The sequence below is a fragment of the Littorina saxatilis genome, linkage group LG1, assembly GCF_037325665.1.
Source record: "Littorina saxatilis isolate snail1 linkage group LG1, US_GU_Lsax_2.0, whole genome shotgun sequence".
Classification (NCBI taxonomy): Eukaryota; Metazoa; Mollusca; class Gastropoda; order Littorinimorpha; family Littorinidae; genus Littorina; species Littorina saxatilis.
The window spans coordinates 38,483,039-38,502,894 of NC_090245.1; the positions used below are offsets into that span (position 1 = coordinate 38,483,039).

Genomic DNA, 19,856 nt, shown 5'->3' on the forward strand with positions numbered 1-19,856 from the left:
AAGGATTTTTGAAAGTCACCCAAGTCAATCATATTTAGGCCACCTTTACTTGTTTCCTGGCACATAACTTTTCGTTTTACCTTTTCATAGGCTTTTGTGTTTGAAAATCTTTTTTTCCAAATGAATCTGAAAAACATTGAGTTCAGTTTACATATGATCTTTTCGGGTATAATCAAAGCTTGCAAAGCATGTGTTAATTGAGGGATCAAAAGTGATTTTACAAGGCAAATCTTTCCCATTATACTGCAGTTTCTCTTAGACCACTTAATCATTGTGCTCTGAATATGATTAATTTTTTCCGTCCAGTTTTCTTCGATTTCCGAGGCTTCTAAATGATTACTAAAATATATACCAAGAATTTTGACTTTTGATTTCCATCTGAAGCCACATGGCTGCTCCTCAGAGTACTTCTGTGAACCCAACCACATGGCCTCCGATTTCAGTCTGTTCACAGCCAGTCCTGAGAACTTGGAGAAATATGACACCAATGTCAGAGCATTTTGCACATCATCAGTGCCTTTCAGAAAAAGCGTAATATCATCAGCGTACAAGATCATTTTCAATAGTCTTTCTTGATTAGTACTATTGGCTGATGGCAAGAATACCCCTTTAACTGACTGATCTGCCCTCATCTTGACTGCCAGCAGCTCTAAGGCGAGCACGAAGGCCATTGGTGAGAATGAGCAGCCTTGTCGAATTCCAGCGTTCATTTCTATAGGCTCTGACAACCACCCCATATAATTTACACAACTTACTGTTTCGTTCATGAGCGTAGTGACCCATCTAACAAAAGTGTTACCAAAATTGAAGCGTTTAAAGGCATACATTATGTATTCTTTTGATATTGTGTCGAAAGCAGCTTTGTAGTCTAGAGCTAGGAGTAGCCCTGGTTTGTTCGTTTGTTTGAGATGTGTAATTATATCATCAATCATTCTAACTGCTGTGCTACTATTTCTGCCTTTCATAAAACCAAACTGATTTTCATGAATTATTGTTCCAAGCACACTTTTTAGGCGTACTGCTAGACACTTTGCCAGTAACTTATAATCTGAGTTTAGTAAAGATATTGGTCGCCAGTTATTCAGATCATCCCTTGACAGTTGCTTCCCTTTGTGTATTAATGTTATAACTGCTCTCTTTTGGGTCGGAGACATTTGACCATTATCAAAAGCGGCGTTCAAGGAACATATAACCATTGTCTTTATCTGACACCAGAAAAATTTCATAAAACCAGTTGTTAGACCATCTCCGCCTGGTGCTGAGCCATTTTTCATTATTTTTAAAGCCTTTGTGATTTCATCTTCAGTTAAAATGCCCTCAATGCTATTTTTCTGTTCTTCGGTCAATTGTGGAACTTCTACGTCTTGTAAAAACATTTCAACATATTGTTCATCAAAGTTAATTCTTTTTTTGTATCTATTTGAATAAAAACGAGTTTGCTCTTTTACAATATCTTGTCTTTTTTTCAATACTTGTCCCTCCTCATTAGTTAGTCTATCCATTACTTTACTATTTGCTCGAGCCTTTTCTAGGTTGAGAAAATATTTAGTGTTTTTTTCCCCGTCTTCAATAAATTTTACACGTGCCCGTGCATGGGCACCTTTTGCTTCTCTAATCGCATACAATTCCATTTCTGTTTTATACTTCTCCCGTTGATCAACTAATTCTTTGTCTGTCGGGTTAAGAGCCAAATTCTTCTCTATCTCATCTAATTCAGACTGTAACTCTGCTTTCCTTCTGTTTGATAATTTGTTCTTAGTTTTACAGTATGCTCCTTATGTCATACTGGTATTTTGTACCAGTTCCGAAATGAAAGCGTGGCAGTCTGGCTAGGTAGGTTTTCATCAATGCAGTGACGCCATACACAGCACCTAATGTTTTGGTTCAGAACAATGACACGCTATATATATATGCCTTCAATGTACGGAACGCGGATCGTATCAACTGATGCATCAAATTGATGCATCCAAAACCAAGATTTGATGCATCATTTTCACAATTTGATGCATCATTTTCACAAAAGGATGCATCATTTTCAAAAAGGATGCATCATTTTCCAAAACTGATGCATCCGATACGAAAATGATGCATCCTTTTAGAAAATGATGCATCATTTTGATGCATCATTTTGATGCATCATTTTGATGCATCACTTTCGGTTTTGTATGCATGCGAAAGATCATTCATTTCCGGTCTTTCCGTAAGAAATGCCTGAGCACAGGAAAACTTGAAATGACATTTTGACGAATATAAACAGATTGGTTAGATAAAACAACAAGTCGCGTAAGGCGAAAATACAACATTTAGTCAAGTAGCTGTCGAACTCACAGAATGAAACTGAACGCAATGCCATTTTTCAGCAAGACCGCATACTCGTAGCATCGTCAGTCCACCGCTCATGGCAAAGGCAGTGAAATTGACAAGAAGAGCGGGGTAGTAGTTGCGCTAAGAAGGATAGCACGCTTTTCTGTACCTCTCTTTGTTTTAACTTTCTGAGCGTGTTTTTAATCCAAACATATCATATCTATATGTTTTTGGAATCAGGAACCGACAAGGAATAAGATGAAAGTGTTTTTAAATTGATTTGGACAATTTAATTTTGATAATAATTTTTATATATTTAATTTTCAGAGCTTGTTTTTAATCCAAATATAACATATTTATATGTTTTTGGAATCAGAAAATGATGGAAAATAAGATGAACGTAAATTTGGATCGTTTTATAAATTTTTATTTTTTTTTTACAATTTTCAGATTTTTAATGACCAAAGTCATTAATTAATTTTTAAGCCACCAAGCTGAAATGCAATACCGAAGTCCGGGCTTTGTCGAAGATTACTTGACCAAAATTTCAACCAATTTGGTTGAAAAATGAGAGCGTGACAGTGCCGCCTCAACTTTCACGAAAAGCCGGATATGACGTCATAAAAGACATTTATCAAAAAAATGAAAAAAACGTCTGGGGATTTCATACCCAGGAACTCTCATGTCAAATTTCATAAAGATCGGTCCAGTAGTTTAGTCTGAATCGCTCTACACACACACACAGACACACACACACACACACACACACACACACACACACACACACGCACGCACGCACGCACATACACCACGACCCTCGTCTCGATTCCCCCTCTACGTTAAAACATTTAGTCAAAACTTGACTAAATGTAAAAATGAACGTACAACATACCATTAAATAGGGAACAAATCAAAGTCACGGCATTATCCATTTTAAGGCATTTTTTGTTTTGTTTGTGGTTTGTTTTCTGTGCACACGAAGTTTTGACACCCTTGACCTTCGACTCAAACTTTCGTTTTCCGACGTTCGTTTTGCTTCGTATTCCGGTTCAAATTTTGCTTTATGCTCGGCACTTTCCGGGAAAACCCGAAAATTCTGATGCATTCAAACGATGCATCAAATTGTGAAAATGATGCATCAGATTCTTGGTTTTGGATGCATCAATTTGATGCATCAGTTGATACGATCCGCGTTCCGTATCAATGAAGCCCTCCGGCTGTCAAAATGTGGCCATGCTTTGAAATAAACAATCTCACAGACGCTTTTGTCACACTCGTTGCCATGATTGTATAGATCATTTGAGGCACCTTGGTACTTTTTTTGTGTGTGTATCTGTTTTGTCTTCAGTGGTTTTGGTTTTACGCTAAATCGACTCCTGACACAGGGACCACTAGCATGTTTCAAATAAAATATTTTTTTCTCGGGAAAGTCTGTTAATTAAGACTTCATAAAACTAGTACATTTAAAGGCAAACCTCCCCCCTTGCGAAACCCAACGCGCGAGGAGGTCACGACATACGCACGTAACATTTTTCATGTCCCTCGATTCACTCCGCTCTGGACAACCGTAGTGTGCACGTGTGTAATATGTGCTGCAAAAGAATGTGACCGACCTAGCAAGCTGAGAGGCCATGCCGAGGAGCGGAATTGCTCAATTTGTAGGGAGTGTCAATGAAGCTATCATCCACCCTCAATGGATGGGTCTCCGGGGAACGAACGGGTACCGTTAAACGGAATGTTGCACCGGTAGTCTGAGACAAAAAAAACACACACAAAAAAAACCGTCAGTGCTGTCTCAGCTCCGTACTGACCATTCGGTCGTTCTCTCCACAATCTCTTTATTATACGTACTGCGTGCAACGTGAACATCAAGTGACCATGTGATCAACAAAGCTCGCGCTGTTTTTCCCCGCAAAGGTTATGTCAATGTAATTGAATAGTCTGTCGCAGCTTCTCACGACGTTTGAGTATGACACACGCTTTGACGGAGGTACAGAACAAGGCCGTGTACTCGCAGACATTGTGCGCGTGTTCGTGATGGAGCTTACGCTGGTGTTTTTTTGTCTTCTTCCGAAATAAAAAAAAAACCCAGTGATACAGTCGATGTTATCTGATGACGGCTTTTACAGTAGAACAGCTAACTATCAACTATATTTATACAATAAACTTAAGTCTTGTATCGTGATAGAACAATTCCGGCAAGAAGTGTCCCGGACAAGTGGAGTTGAAATTGATGATGGATTCCTTTTTGCCGAACCCTCACAACAACAGGTAAGCAAACTGTGTGTGTGTGTGTGGTGTGTGTGGTGTGTGTGTGTGTGGTGTGTGTGTGTGTGTGTGTGGTGTGCGTGTGTGTGTGTGTGTGTGTGTGGTGTGTGGTGTGTATGGTGTGTGGTGTGTGTGTGGTGTGTGTGTGTGGTGTGTGTGGTGTATGTGGTGTGTGTGGTGTGTGTGTGTGGTGTGTGTGTGTGGTGTGTGGTGTGTGTGTGGTGTGTGTGTGTGTGTGGTGTGTGGTGTGTGTGTGTGTGTGGTGTGTGTGTGTGATGTGTGTGTGCGTGTGGTGTGTGTGGTGTGTGTGTGTGGTGTGTGGTGTGTGTGGTGTGTGTGTGTGTGGTGTGTGTGTGGTGTGTGGTGTGTGGGGTGTGTGTGGTGTGTGTGTGTGTGTGTGGCTGTCTTTCTCTTGGACTGTTTGTGTCTGTGGTTCTGTATGCATGCATGTAAGTGACATACATGCATGCATTTTTCCGTTCCTGTGTCTGTGTCCGTGACTTTGTTAATAATAGTTAATCGGATTCAATGTGCACATTTTAAAAACAGCAACTGATGATTAGCCACTAGAATAAATGTAATATGTGACCACATAATCATGTTAAATAATGAAAAAAAGAAGGTACTGATGATAAAGAAGTGAAGTTCGTAATGATAGCACTAATTTTTCGCAGCTTTAATCGAAGCAGTGTGACACACTGACAGACTCGGGAATTTTGAAGCAAATTAATGGTGACCTTACTGTGAGCAGAAGCGCGAAAAAGATACTCTAACGATTCATTAACGCGGACGGATCTGCAAACGCGATTGACTTCGATTCGTTCGAGTTCTACCAGCTTCTTTACCTGTTCGCCATTAAAAAAATAGACAGGAGAAGAGAGAGAGAGAGAGAGAGAGAGAGAGAGAGAGAGAGAGACGGACGGACGGAAAGGCAGACAGACAGACAGACAGATAGACAGACAGACAGACAGACCGACAGACCGACATATAGACAGACAGACAGACAGGTGGATAGACAGGCGAACAGACAGTAAAATATCCTCTTTATTTCTGTAGACCGAGAAGGAGGAAAAATAACAATCCGTTTCTGATTATCTTTTTGTGGTTCTAGTTTGTATTGCCGTGTGGTTCGCTTGGTTTTTTATTAGCTTCTTTGTCGTATCGTTCCTCTTGATGCTTAATTTAAAGGCACAGTGCCACCTCCCGTAAACCATCACAGATACTGTCAAGCTTTTACACACAGTACAAACACCCTTCCATTGAACGTTCACCAAACGGGAACATCCTAGGTGCCCTACGTAAAGAGCGAGCAATTTTCAAATAATTAATTTTGCGGATTGTCTCAGAGACAATCGGACCGTGGTGCGTTTTGGCGCTAGACCTAACTTTTAAAATCTAAATAATAAATTGACAGCTTGTTACACAAACATTCTTAAATCATAAAATAATTCTTTTTTCATCAAGACAAGATCAGTACAATTCGAAATTTTGAAAGTTTGAAAAAAGAAACGCCCGGAAGCAGGGTCACGCAAGGTCGTGGTTCTCGTAGCAGACGACGGTTTATGCCTATCGCCAGTTCCTCTGAACAGTCAAAAGCCATCGCGAGAGTTCTTGTGAACCACAGCCGTTTGTTTTGTGCATAGTCAGAGGTACATAATAACGTGCTATTGCAGATAAGTTCACAGCGAGTCGCATTCAAATTACAAACTGACAACTGCATTGTGAAAAAGGGAAACTGGATCACACGGGTTCACGATGGCTCAGTGGTAAGATAAACCACGCAAAAATAAATTTTTTGAAAATTGCTCGCTCTTTACGGGGGGCACCTAGGATGTTCTCAAGCGGTGAGTGTTTAAATGAAAAGGTGTTTGTACTGTGTGTAGAAGCCTGACAGTATCTGTGATGGTTTACGGGAGGCTTACTGTGCTTTTAACTTGTTTCTTTCTGAAGCAAAAGACAGGAATGACTGTCATCCGATCGTAGTAGTAGTTCGCTCCTTGGCATTAGAAACGACTTTATGGAGAAACGGCGCTGGAACAAACAGAAACAGTAGAAATAAGTAGCGGTGTTATGAAGAAATCAGCGGAAATATTGACTGCTTTTTGGCTCACGTAAGTGTAGCCTATGCGATGATAAACTTTGTCTGTCTGTGCGTGCGTGCGTGCGTGCGTGCGTGTGTGTGTGTGTGTGTGTGTGTGTGTGTGATAGAAACTTTAACATTTCCGAGTCTATGGATAAAGCTCGCATAAGAAGATTACGTCTCGGTCAAAAGTGTTTGACGTGTGTGATAGAAACTATTTGAAGACGTCACATTATGACGTAAGAGGGTTAGACGTCACGCAAAGGAATTACTGAAAGTCTCGGTCATTGTTATTGTGAGCGGGCCGAGACTAGTTAGCAGATCCAGGGTCTCGCTTTCTTGCACAGTTTCACCTATGCTTACTGTGTGTGTGTGTGTGTGTGTGTATGTGTGACGGAGTGATTGAGTTTGTGTTACTGTTTGTCGATTTCTTACGTGAGCCTTGAAGGCTTCGCCTCTTGTTTCTCTAGGTGTTAATTCCGAAAGGGTCGAAATGGTGTATTCACATATTTAATGGTGTATTTACATCTTACTATGTTTTTATCTTATTTTCGACGGTGTAAGGTTCTTTGCCTAGAGCTGATAATATTATGACGTTTAGAATTTGCGTGTGTGTGTGTGTGTGTGTGTGTGTGTGTGTGTGTGTGTGTGTGTGTGTGTGTGCGTGCGTGCGTGCGTGCGTGCGTGCGTGCGTGCGCGGCGTGTGTGTATGTATGTATTTGCGTGTGTGTGTGTGTGTGTGTTTCTGACTGCGTGTCAGTGTCTGTGTGTATACGTGCGCGCGTGTTGGCTTGCGTACGTGTAAGCGTATGTATGTGTGTGCTCGTATTCGACGAAAACTCCTAAACAGAGCTGTCAAGCTTCATTTAGTAAAGAGGTTATGAAGAGCATTCGTTAGCTAACACCTTAACGATTCAGGTCAAAGATTTATTTCAGTACACCCCTTTTGGAGATACATGAAAAATTAATTCACAAACCAAAAACTGAAGAAAATAATCATTAGAAGTAATAACGTTACAACCAAGACGTCCTCAGACAAAACATGGTGTGGGTGTAGACATAATGATTATATTCATAACGACCAAAGGAAATGTTACAAAGAAAGCATAATACTTATACAAACAAAGCATAACAACAACTACAACCAAACAAGAGCGGTTAAGTGTCTGGAACTTTTATTTATAGACTAATAACTAAACATTCACAAGAAATTCGACCTGTTGGTCTTTAAAGTGAACAAAGATACACAACCGACATAAATAGATGGTAAATGGTATTTTGACTGATCTCTGAGTTGTTGTCGCTTTCAAATAAACCAGTTTTGAAAAATTCAAGCTCTAGCCGAAGAAGTCTACAACATCGACCCTTTTACTCTGTGTTAAGTACTTTGCTGAGGTGTGGTCCTTTTCTACAAACCCCAACCCGCAAACCAAAAAAAAAAAAAAAAGATGAAGCAGAGATATTTTACAGACACAGACATATAATCAATCGCACAGCCGTCGGGTCTTTTTGTAGCAGTTTTGTTCTTTTTGCACTTTGAGAGGAGTGGGCTCAGCGGATTAAAGGGCACGAACATATCAACCGGTCCCCAGGGATTCAATCAGAATTAGACAAGATCGAAGTTCCACCCCTCTCCCCCACCCCCCACCCCCCTCCCTCCAAATTCCCTATCAAAATTGTGTACCGTCCGTCCCTCTTTATTTCCGCAGAACATCTCCCCAAAAGGCCCACACGTCTATTGCTTTTGAAGCGTTTTGGTTTTGTGACCACCACCTCCCCCTACATATCCTGCCCCCTCCTCCGACTTTCGTTGTTGTCCTTTCTCGTTTGCCCTGAACACCCCCGAAAAGGCCCACGCGTTCATCACTTGTCATGTGTTGTTTGGTTTTACCTATTGGTTCGATATAACGCTTTAAAATAGGCAGGAACTAGTACTCTCGGAAAAGGTTTGGTTACTTCGCCATTTTTTTCTCATACATTTTAAGAAAACTACATGCTTTGCTGTGTCATTAGATTGACACGAGTTAAAAAAAAATTTGAATTGCAAGCAAAAGCGAGCTTGTTAATATTTGAAAAAGCAACGAGTGTAAATCTCATGTGACACAGCAAGCCATTTAGTCATGGTAGTATTGTGTTTATCCTACATTCTGTACTTGTGTGTCTTTTGCTCCAAACGTCACGCAGTTGAAGCACTCAAATTGAAGACGCGTCTTTTGGAACCTCGATCTTTCCCAAAGCCTCGTTAAATCTTTGACATCAAAGCAAAAAGACATCACTCTAGAAAATATCTAGCGTGATGTGTACGTTCTCATGGGAAACAGCAAGCGAAATCATGTTCCCAGAAATGACGTTTGCCTTGATAATTTTGTCATCATGAGCAAGCGAAAATTTAGGTCCCTGCCAGACTAGTTTAACACGACCTCATTTACATGATATATCAACGGGTGAGTGTATGGTTTTTTTTATGACATGGGTAGTCTCTCTCACGTATGTAGGATACATGTATTTCTCCCATATTCCCCTTCCCTCTTAACTACCCCCCCCCCCCCCCACACCTTAACAATAACCACCACTATCACAGAAAAAAAGAGGACATTCTAACGTCCTGAAAACCCCCCAAACATGTTGACATAATAGTCTGAGAAATCAACTGAAAACATGCCTGCAGATATTAACATGTTTTGCGAGAAAGCTCAGCTTGATTCGTGGATGAGACGAAAAACCGAGGTCCCTTCGTGTACACTACATTGGGGTGTGCACGTTAAAGATCCGACGATTGACAAAAGGGTCTTTCCTGGCAAAATTGTATAGGCATAGATAAAAAAAATGTCCACCAAAATACCCGTGTGACTTGGAATAATAGGCCGTGAAATGTAGGATATGCGCCGAAATGGCTGCGATCTGCTGGTCGATGTGAATGCGTGATGTATTGTGTAAAAAAATCCATCTCACACGGCATAAATAGATCCCTGCGCCTTGAGTCCGAGTCTGGAGATACGCGCGCGATATAAGACTTCATATAATAATAATAATAATAATAAGTGTTGTCGAATTGTGGGCAATTATTCATGGGATCTTGCACGTCCGGTCTTTTAACGTGTAGTTCGAGCATCCCATCGAACGTATTGAACATCGGATTTATACAGCAGTCTGTAACCCCTACAGCAGTGACCAAATTTACTGGAAGACGCGAAGTATGACAGACTGTATTACCATCAAAGAAGGAGGAAAGAAGGTTAATTAAACTTCAAAGGAAAAATCATTATGTGTACAGTAGGGGGCAAAAGAAACGCACCACATTCGTCACACTGTTGCAACTGATTTTTATCATTGTTTTCAAATTGTCGTAAAATAAACCAGACAAGGTAGATCAAAAAGAAAAACAGATTCGCGGAGAATGTTTTACTGGCTGTACGATTAGAGCATAGTTCTTAATCGTTAAATTTTTTTTTTTTTTTACCTTTTCATAAATTGTGCAATACAGGTAAAGCGAGTCGTGGTTGCAAGAAAACGTGTCACTTTGACACGTTACAAAAATCGTAAAAATGCAAATTTTTGAACCAGATAAAGACAGTGGTGTAGAAAGTTAATCCATCTACATAATAATGTATACTACGAATTATCCTACATACGTGAGAGAGACCACTCATGAGATAACAATATCGTTCAAACCACACGTGTGTATATCATGTAAATGAGGTCGTGCCAAACTAGTCTGGCAGGGATCTGCTTTTCCACTGCTTATGATGCCAACGTCACCGAGACAAACATCATTATGGAAACACTTTTGTGTCTGCAGCTGTTTTCCCTGGAAGAGATTTTAGAATGTACACGTCAGGCTACACTTTCTAACGTGACGTTTCTTTGCTTTGACGTGAAAGATTACACGAGGCCTTGGAAGAGATCGAGGATCCAAAAGAAGCGTCTTCTATTTGGACGCATCGACTGCAAGACGTTCTATGTCAAATACACAGAAGTACAGTTTATAACTCGCATTCTTTTTTTTCGGATTTTATTTTGCTGTCCTAAACCTGTAAAAGCCTCCATTGTTATACAACGAACACAAAAGCTTTCGACACCAGAACAGTTACAAAAATAAAAGGACCAGGTTCTATGCGAGCACTCAAACGAAGCACTAAGAACAGATTATATTTTTACTGAAGCGCGGTGATTTGTCCAAGGACATCCCTCTACAATGACCAATACCAGTAATCAACGACCCGAGTTATTTATTTGCAGAGTTAACATTCAATTCAGATTAGCAGCCGCACGTTTGTGTAAGAGCTTAGCTAATGAGCGACGCCGTCTAGAGATCAACACAACGTACCGAAACAACAACCACATACACTGTCTGAAAAAAGAACTTCACATCGCAGGCACAATGGAACATTCCGGATCCATGAACACCCGGAGTCTCACAGAACACACCTGCCCACATCACTACCTCGCGTCGCCGCCACAATGGAAAAAAGTATGATAAACAACCCCCCCCCCCCAAAAAAAAAAAAAAAAAAACACCCTCTTCTAAGTCATCTTTTTACATTTAGTCAAGTTTTGACTAAATGTTTTAACGTAGAGGGGGAATCGAGACGAGGGTCGTGGTGTATGGGTGTATGTGTGTGTGTGTGTGTGTGTGTGTGTGTGCGTGTGTGTGTGTGTGTGTGTGTGTGTGTCTGTGCGTGTGTGTGTGTAGAGCGATTCAGACTAAACTACTGGACCGATCTTTATGAAATTTGACATGAGAGTTTCTGGGAATGATATCCCCGGATATTTTTTTCTTTTTTTCCGATAAATGTCTTTTATGACGTCATATCCGGCTTTTTGTAAAAGTTGAGGCGGCACTGTCACACCCTCATTTTTCAATCAAATTGATTGAAATTTTGGCCAAGCAATCTTATACAAAGGCCGGACTTAGGTATTGCATTTCAGCTTGGTGGCTTAAAAATTAATTAATGACTTTGGTCATTAAAAATCTAAAAATTGTAAAAAAACCAACAATTTTTTATAAAACGATCCAAATTTACGTTCATCTTATTCTTCATCATTTCCTGATTCCAAAAACATATAAATATGTTATATTTGGATTAAAAACAAGCTCTGAAAATTAAAAAATATAAAAATTATGATCAAAATTAAATTTTCGAAATCAATTTAAGAACACTTTCATCTTATTCCTTGTCGGTTCCTGATTCCAAAAACATATAGATATGATATGTTTGGATTAAAAACACGCTCAGAAAGTTAAAACGAAGAGAGGTACAGTAAAGCGTGCTATGAAGCACAGCGCAACCGCTACCGCGCCAAACAGGCTCGTCACTTTCACTGCCTTTTGCACTAGCGGCGGACTACGTTCAGTTTCATTCTGTGAGTTCCACAGCTTGACTAAATGTAGTAATTTCGCCTTACGCGACTTGTTTTTTAGTGCGTGGGTGCGCAAGAAAGAGCAACACACACAAACATCTTGTTTTTGTCCCAGTTGCGACGCGACGCACTGCAGAGCGTTGGAGCAAGTAAAGAAGTTTGCCACAGTTACTCCTTGCCAGATCAGGGGCGGATCACATCATTTTTAGTGTGTGTGGGAGGGGGGGTGTTCCAATTTGTCTTTAGGGACAATTCGACGACGCAAAGCGATTAGTTGAGGGCGTGAAGCGTTCGAACCTTCGGGGGATCTGCCCCCCCCCCTCCCGAACATTTTTGATACAAACAAGGAAAATGGAGCAAACTGGTGCAATCTGAGGCAAGAAACTTCCCCTAATACACCTTCCAAAAATTAAATTTAAGAAGACAAATTTAGATCAAATAAGGACTTTTGACCGATCTGGTGTAACTTGAGCCAACTTATTACCCAACTACTTTCTGAAATCCCCACTTAGAAAAGAAAGGTCGGCTCATAGGGGGGCCAATTTTGTTTTATAAAAATCAAGGAGAATGGAGCAATCTGGTGCAATCTGAGCCATAAGTTTGTCTTTATTTTCAACTTTATTTTTTAAATTTTTTTCTTTCTCTTTTAATTATTATTTTTAGGCTTGGGGGGGGGGGGGGGTCCGGAAACCCCGGACCCCCCCCCCTCCTGGTTCCGCCCCTGTCAGATACGTATTGTTTCTCCATCAGAATAAGTAAGAGCTGTGAGATGGTTGAATTTGGATGTATCCGCATTGTTTCAAAAGTATCCTCGCAGTTCTCCATTAGGCCATACAATTCTTACCCGCTTTCCTCTCTTCTCAACTTCATTCTAGATTTCTCTCACCCTTTCTTCTATAACGTTCTGGCGCGCGCGCGCGTGTGTGTGTGTGCGTGTGTGTGTCAGAGAGAGAGAGAGAGAGAGAGAGAGAGAGAAGAGAGGGAGAGAGAGAGAGAGAGAGAGAGAGAGAGAGAGAGAGAGAGAGAGAGAGAGAGAGAGAAGAATGCCGGCTGGATGCACGAAATACACAAAATATGCTGTGTGTGTGTGTTCGTGTGTGCTTGTGTGCAATTGTCTGTCCTACATGTAAGCTTGTTTGTCAGTCAAAAACATTGTTTTCCTCATCACCAGCATGTTTTAGCACGACAGTTCGCGAAGTTGCCTTTGATAATAGTGAATGAAACTCAACTTGCTGGGCAAAAATAAAAATGCTTAATTCTCTGTTTTCTTCAAACGTAACTCAGCTTATTACCTTTCTGGTGTTTCACCACACTTCATATACATTATGTGTACAGACTTTCTCTTCCATTGAAACTGAGTCTGAATAAGTTCCGAGTTTGATATTCTTCAAGTCTGAATAATTATGATTTGTTCGTGTGTTTCAGCAGCATATCCGGCCATATGTTTCTCAGTAATATGAACTTGAGCGTCATCCTCTCCGTGATCGAGTCGCTGTCACCAGAAGCTCGCCGTGAACTTCTTGCTAAGATAGGTATCACATCAGATGACGACCTCAAGCAGTTTCTGGGTCAGGCTATGGTCCCGGAACATGTACACCTAGAGGCGGAGAGGATGCAGTATCCAGAGTACCGGGCCCACAAGCTACTTAGTCTGTACGTCCCGCCCATCTTGCTTTTGCTGGGAACCTTCGGGAACGTGTTTTCCTTTCTCATACTACGTCATAAGGTACAAAAACAAACATATGAAGTGATATTTAGTGGGTTTTTTACATATACATTTTGTAAAATGCAAGATGTGAAGATTAAGTACGATTGTTCACGTTTCTCCGTTGCGTCGTCTATTTCTTTATTATGCAGCACACCGCATGATTTCTCTTTTCACGTAGAGCTGTAGCTTTTAGTTTCAGACCAATGCCCAAAGAGGTTCACTATCAACACAGTCGCGTGTAATAGTTGTACATCAGGGCCGGACCAAATGAGTTGTAAGGGGGGGGCTCCTCCTTTTTGGGGGGGGGGGGGGGGCAAATCAGCAAAGGGGGTCCGGGGGCATGCTCCCCCGGAAAATTTTTGAAAAACGGTTAAAATCTGTGCAATCTGGTGCATTCTGGGCCTTGTTTTGAGGGTTAAGAGCAGCATTGATTTGGTGCTAAAACTAGTAAAAAAAAAAACCACTCAAAGCAAGGTACATGCTTTTTCCAGGGGTGGGGTTCCGGAACCCCTGGAACCCCCCCTGGGTCCGGCCCTGTACATTGCTATTTTAATAGACAGGCTGGGGAATTCGAGGGTTGTGATTGGATAGTCTCACACAGACTTTATTTTGACTACCGGTCCATATTTCCACGGAAGTCGTACAACATCGAATACATCATTTACAACAAACTTATTCGCGGTTCTGTTTTCATCATCGTGGATGAAGTACATGCATACCTGGTCACGTTCGTATCTGTGACTGGTCGACAGACGATACAATTTGCAACAATATTTTTTCTTAAGGTACAGGAAATACAAGTGTACATTCCGGGTAAAATCTAACAGACGATCTGTCGGCTTTGAATGGGTTGTGAAAGAGTGACTTTTTCTTGCAAAACCTCGAACAAACATTGGCAAGAAAAGGTCACTCTCCCACAACCCATACAAACCCGACGGAGTTATTTCGTCTGTTCTTGGACAGACAGCAACCTTGCAACACTCCAGAAGATGCAGTCTAGCAGACGGTCTTTCCAGTGTTGTGCACTGAATCAGCAAAACTCTCCTTTACCTATGCAACGTCCATTGTATGTGATATTGAAATGAAGTAGGGCTCCCCACGGACTCCCGTCCTAGAGGGTCCAGGGACCCCCACTTTTAATGTTTAGAGGGTCCATGGACCCCTTAAAGCGGAGTTTTAGAGGGCCCTAAGAGCCCCGGGTCCCTAAACCCCCTATGCACATAATATTATAACGCATTGTGATCGCGAATAATATGATATGAAGTGGGTTGTTTTATTACCAAGATATTCGAGGAGGATACTTCAACTAAACCTTGTCAAATGCAATACACGCACACTTTGTGCCCGCGTGAAACTGGCATAATTTGTGCTTGCTCTTTGACTTAGCTGACAACTACAATTTTAAAAGAGTATACGGGACGCACGACAACGGAAATTTAGTGCGTCCCGGGACTCGCTCTTTATAGGTTTAGTGCGTCCCGGGACCCGCTCCGTGAATTCCTTGTACGTGATTTCGGCTTCTAGTGCGTATAGGACGCAGGGACGCGAACTTTGGGCAGACGTGAATGAAAGTACCAAATTGATTGTTGACCCTAATGGCTACGCTGAAAACACAATAGCTGTTAATTTCAGTTTGTCAATACAACAACGGTTACATACTTTTTAGATGTTTTCAATGACGACTCGTCGCTTCTTAGCATCTTTCCTTCACACCATCTTATCTATCTTTTTCTCCAAGCTCCGCTTTTATTCCAGGCAAAGGCGCGGCAGTGCGCGCCCGCCATTTTCTGGTCGTGACGGATTCCCGAGTGCTTTCCCGTCACATTATATCTACTGTCTTTTCTCTTTACATTGTATACGGTATTGTTCCCCCTTGTGCTGTGCACCGATCTTTTTCCTCCGCACTGTATGATCTAATGTATCTATGTTTCCAGGCGATGGCGCGACAGTCCACGCACCACTTTCTCGCTGCCCTGGCCGTGATGGACTCCCTGGTGCTGTACATCGGCCTGTTCCGCAAGTGGCTGGGCGACCTGACGGGATTCGACCCCCAGACCCAGAGCGAGTGGCTGTGCAAGGGCATCGTGACGCTGGGCTACACGTGCAGCAACGTGTCTGTGTGGATCATCGTGGCCGTCACTGTGGAGAGATACATCGTCGTCTGCCACCCGCTTAAAGCAAACAGGGTACGATTGCAGTCTATTTCTTATCAAGAAGACTAAAACCCTTGCTATACATACTGTCATACACGTGGTGTGTCCTTTTTCTAGACATCCTTGGTGCGTACCCATCTCCTCCCCTGCCTCCACATCTAATAATATATCTCTGACTTTTGTGTCTCTGCCTGCCCCCTTTATCTCTCCTTTATTCAAATGTTCACCCTGTGCTCAACCGTACAGAAAACCACAAACGCATGAAAGGCCCGAAGTTACCTACCCTTGCATACTTTGTAACACTCCTTTTTGCTGACTCAGCCAGAGGTTTTCATGTAAAAAGTGAACATCTGCCTGTTTAAAAAAGACAGTTGTCAAGATATGAAGGTGAACCAATAAACTATTCCCGATAGTGAAATGATGTAATTGCAATGTCCAGGTGTGCAATGTGACGCGAGCGAAGCGCGTGGTGGTGTGCCTGGTGGCGCTGTTCCTGCTGGTCAACCTGCACTTCCTGTGGACGTCCAGCATCACGCGGCAGGAGGGCGGCAATGGGGAGCGTCACAGTCCGCAGTGCAGCAGCCAGGAGGGCCACGAGTTCCTCATCACCGCCGTCTGGCCCTGGGTGGACGCCATGCTGTACGGCTTCGTCCCCTTCCTCATCATCCTCGTGCTCAACATCGTCATCATCGTGCATGTGGTGCGCGCCACGAGCGGCAGAGTCATCCTGCAGAACAGGGGCTTCATCAAGAGCCCCGCCAGGAAGACCCGCACCGCAAACGGCAACCACTACCGGCTGGTGGCCATCTCTCGCAGCACCAGCAACTTCAGTATCAACAGCAACACGGTCAGCATTAGTAGCAGCTTCAGCAGCAACAGCAACAGTACCAACGACACGATTCAGAACGCCACTTCGTGTAACAGCCTGGTAGTCCCGGGCCCGCGCGTCAACGGAATGGTGGGGGCGAGCCAGAGGATAGGAAGGGGTTGCGAAGGATGGAGGGGGAGGTCGAAGGCGTCCAGCTGCCGACGCCTGACGAGCGACACCAACGTGCGGCTGACGGTGATGCTGCTGACGGTGTCCTTCACCTTCCTGCTGACCACTCTGCCCATGAACATCAGCGTCATCGCGGCGGCCTTCTTGAACCGGCAGGCCGGGGACGTGGCCACCATGAGCAAGTTCCAGCTGGTCTTCACGGTGGCTGAGCTACTCATGTATCTCAACCACTCCGTTCACTTCTTCCTGTATTGCGCTACGGGACACAAGTTCCGCAGCGAGATGGTCCGCATGGTGTGCGGCAAGCAGAGACCCAGCGCCGCCATCTCAGACCACTCGCAGCACATCCTCTGCTCCAGGGCCTGTGTCGCCTCGGGCTCCACGAAGATCAGGAACACTGAGATTGAAACAGAGTTGTAGCTTGTGGCAGAACAGTTGATACAGTCAATCAACAGACAATGCAATGCTCAAGGGCTTGTGATGCCACGGGTATTACGGAAATCAGGAAAACAGCGGATGAGGCTGAGTTATAACGTGTGGTAATACGCGGTGCAGAAACCAGAACCTTGCAAGATGGAGAGCGGTAATCTACTGCTCCAGGGCCTGTGTCGATTCGTTGTTTTGAAATACTGTGGATGAAAAGGAATTAAACTTGTGGTAGAACAATGAAATACAGTGAATAAATTTAATGTAATGCACATAACTTCTGCATAACTTTGAAATTCACCCAGATCAAGAACACTGGGTGAGAGAAAACTGTATCCCCTGGGTATACATTTGTATAGGGCAAAGCCATAGTAACAGTGAACAGCTGCCAAACGTAATGTACGTAACTGCTCCTCCAGGAGGTGTGTGGCTTCAGATGCGCACAGATCAGGAACACTTGTGATGAACCGAAGATGTGGGTGTCGGTGGTATAAGGAGGAAAACGGAAACACTATATGTTAGGAGTATTTTATGACTACTACTGTGTTGCTTAAGGATTTCCAAACTGAAGGACAAATGAACAGTCGTGTTCAAATTGTAAGTTGTATAATTATGTCATCTAATGCTCTAAAGCCTGCATCCTGTGCCTTTTTGTATTGCAGATATATTTTCGTGAAGATAACAGACAAAGGGACAATTGAAAGTGTCTTTGATTGGGATGTGGATCACGTCGCACGTACCCCTGTACTATACAAAGACTGAATAGACTTCATGCTTCACAGAAATGAGAGAACACTGTGGAACAAAAGCTGTCATGTGATCTACAGCCTGTGCTGGTCATAGGTTTCATTTTGTTTTTGTCCTTTTTGTCTGCTCATCTTCTGACTGTACAGTGTACACAACATCCTTTGGGGATCTATCAAACTGATCTGTTTTTGAAAGGATAGTGTGTTTAACTTGTACAGTCGAACATGCTCTGGCGACCACCTCTCTTCTTCTTCGTTCATGGGCTGAAACTCCCACGGTTTTCACGTGTATGACTAACTTTTACTAGCCATTTAGGCAGCCATACGCCGCTTTCAGGGGTTGCATGCTTGGTATGTTCGTGTTTTTATAACCCACGTAACTCTGACATGTATTAGAGGATCTTTTCCGCACGCACTTGGTCTTGTGCCTGCGTGTACACACGAAGGGAGATATTAAGGTACTAGCAGGTCTGCAAATAAGTCCACCTAGGAGATCGGAACAATCTCCACCCTTAACCCACCAGGCTTGGCCGGCATTCGAACCCACGATTTTTTGCTTGGAAGGCCGGCGTCTTATTCACTAGTTGCCTTCTTTCAAATAAAATCAACATTTTTCAGTGAAAGTAAGACGCTGATCAAGGACTGTTCCAAGATATTAAAAATGCAGAATTAGCATTGCGTACATCTGTGTATGGGGTTGGTCATGTCCAACAGGACACACACATTTAACAAAAGACGAATGCTTAAGGCGACTGAAAATTATTTGTCGGCTTGTCTCCCATAAACAACCATATTCTAAAGGCTGAACACAGTCACATTTAAATTAGAAATAAATGAATTATATAAAGAAAAATGTTGACCTGAGACCAGTTAAAAGCAATATGCCTATATAAACGATAATCATTAGCTAACTATCATACATACGATAACATGTACAAAGTGAAAATAGTAATCAAATGAAGCTTACACCTGAACAACACAACGAAATCAATAATGGAGAAAGACGCAATATTGTGGAATTGTTACTTGCTAACATTTCAGAAAAGTAAGTAAGGAATGCACAAATTAAAACAAACTAACAATTAGAAGAAGAAACAAGTCGCGTAAGGCGAAAATACAATATTTAGTCAAGTAGCTGCCATTTTTCAGCAAGACCGTATACTCGTAGCATCGTCAGTCCACCGCTCATGGCAAAGGCAGTGAAATTGACAAGAAGAGCGGGGTAGTAGTTGCGCTAAGAAGGATAGCACGCTTTTCTGTACCTCTCTTTGTTTTAACTTTCTGAGCGTGTTTTTAATCCAAACATATCATATGTATATGTTTTTGGAATCAGGAACCGACAAGGAATAAGATGAAAGTGTTTTTAAATTGATTTGGACAATTTAATTTTAATAATAATTTTTATATATTTAATTTTGAGAGCTTGTTTTTTATCCGAATATAACATATTTATATGTTTTTGGAATCAGCAAATGATGGAGAATAAGATAAACGTAAATTTGGATCGTTTTATAAATTTTTATTTTTTTTTACAATTTTCCGATTTTTAATGACCAAAGTCATTAATTAATTTTTAAGCCACCAAGCTGAAATGCAATACCGAACCCCGGGCTTCGTCGAAGATTACTTGACCAAAATTTGAACCAATTTGGTTGAAAAATGAGGGCGTGACAGTGCCGCCTCAACTTTCACGAAAAGCCGGATATGACGTCATCAAAGACATTTATCAAAAAAATGAAAAAAACGTTCGGGGATTTCATACCCAGGAACTCTCATGTCAAATTTCATAAAGATCGGTCCAGTAGTTTAGTCT

General features: G+C 42.1%; 2 protein-coding genes across 2 annotated transcripts in view; both read left to right on the forward strand.

Moving 5' to 3' along the window:
- The window catches only part of LOC138969046 (origin recognition complex subunit 6-like), a 591,738-nt gene that overhangs the window by 133,941 nt on the left and 437,941 nt on the right, over window positions 1–19,856 (forward strand). The gene's annotated exons all lie outside the window — the stretch shown is intronic.
- On the forward strand, window positions 13,470–17,319 carry LOC138973887 (probable G-protein coupled receptor 139). The gene is made up of 4 exons (XM_070346619.1): window positions 13,470–13,739; window positions 15,656–15,907; window positions 16,314–16,631; window positions 16,890–17,319. Exons 1-4 carry the CDS (start codon window positions 13,470–13,472, stop codon window positions 17,289–17,291), a joined length of 1,242 nt encoding a protein of 413 aa, XP_070202720.1. The 3' UTR covers window positions 17,292–17,319.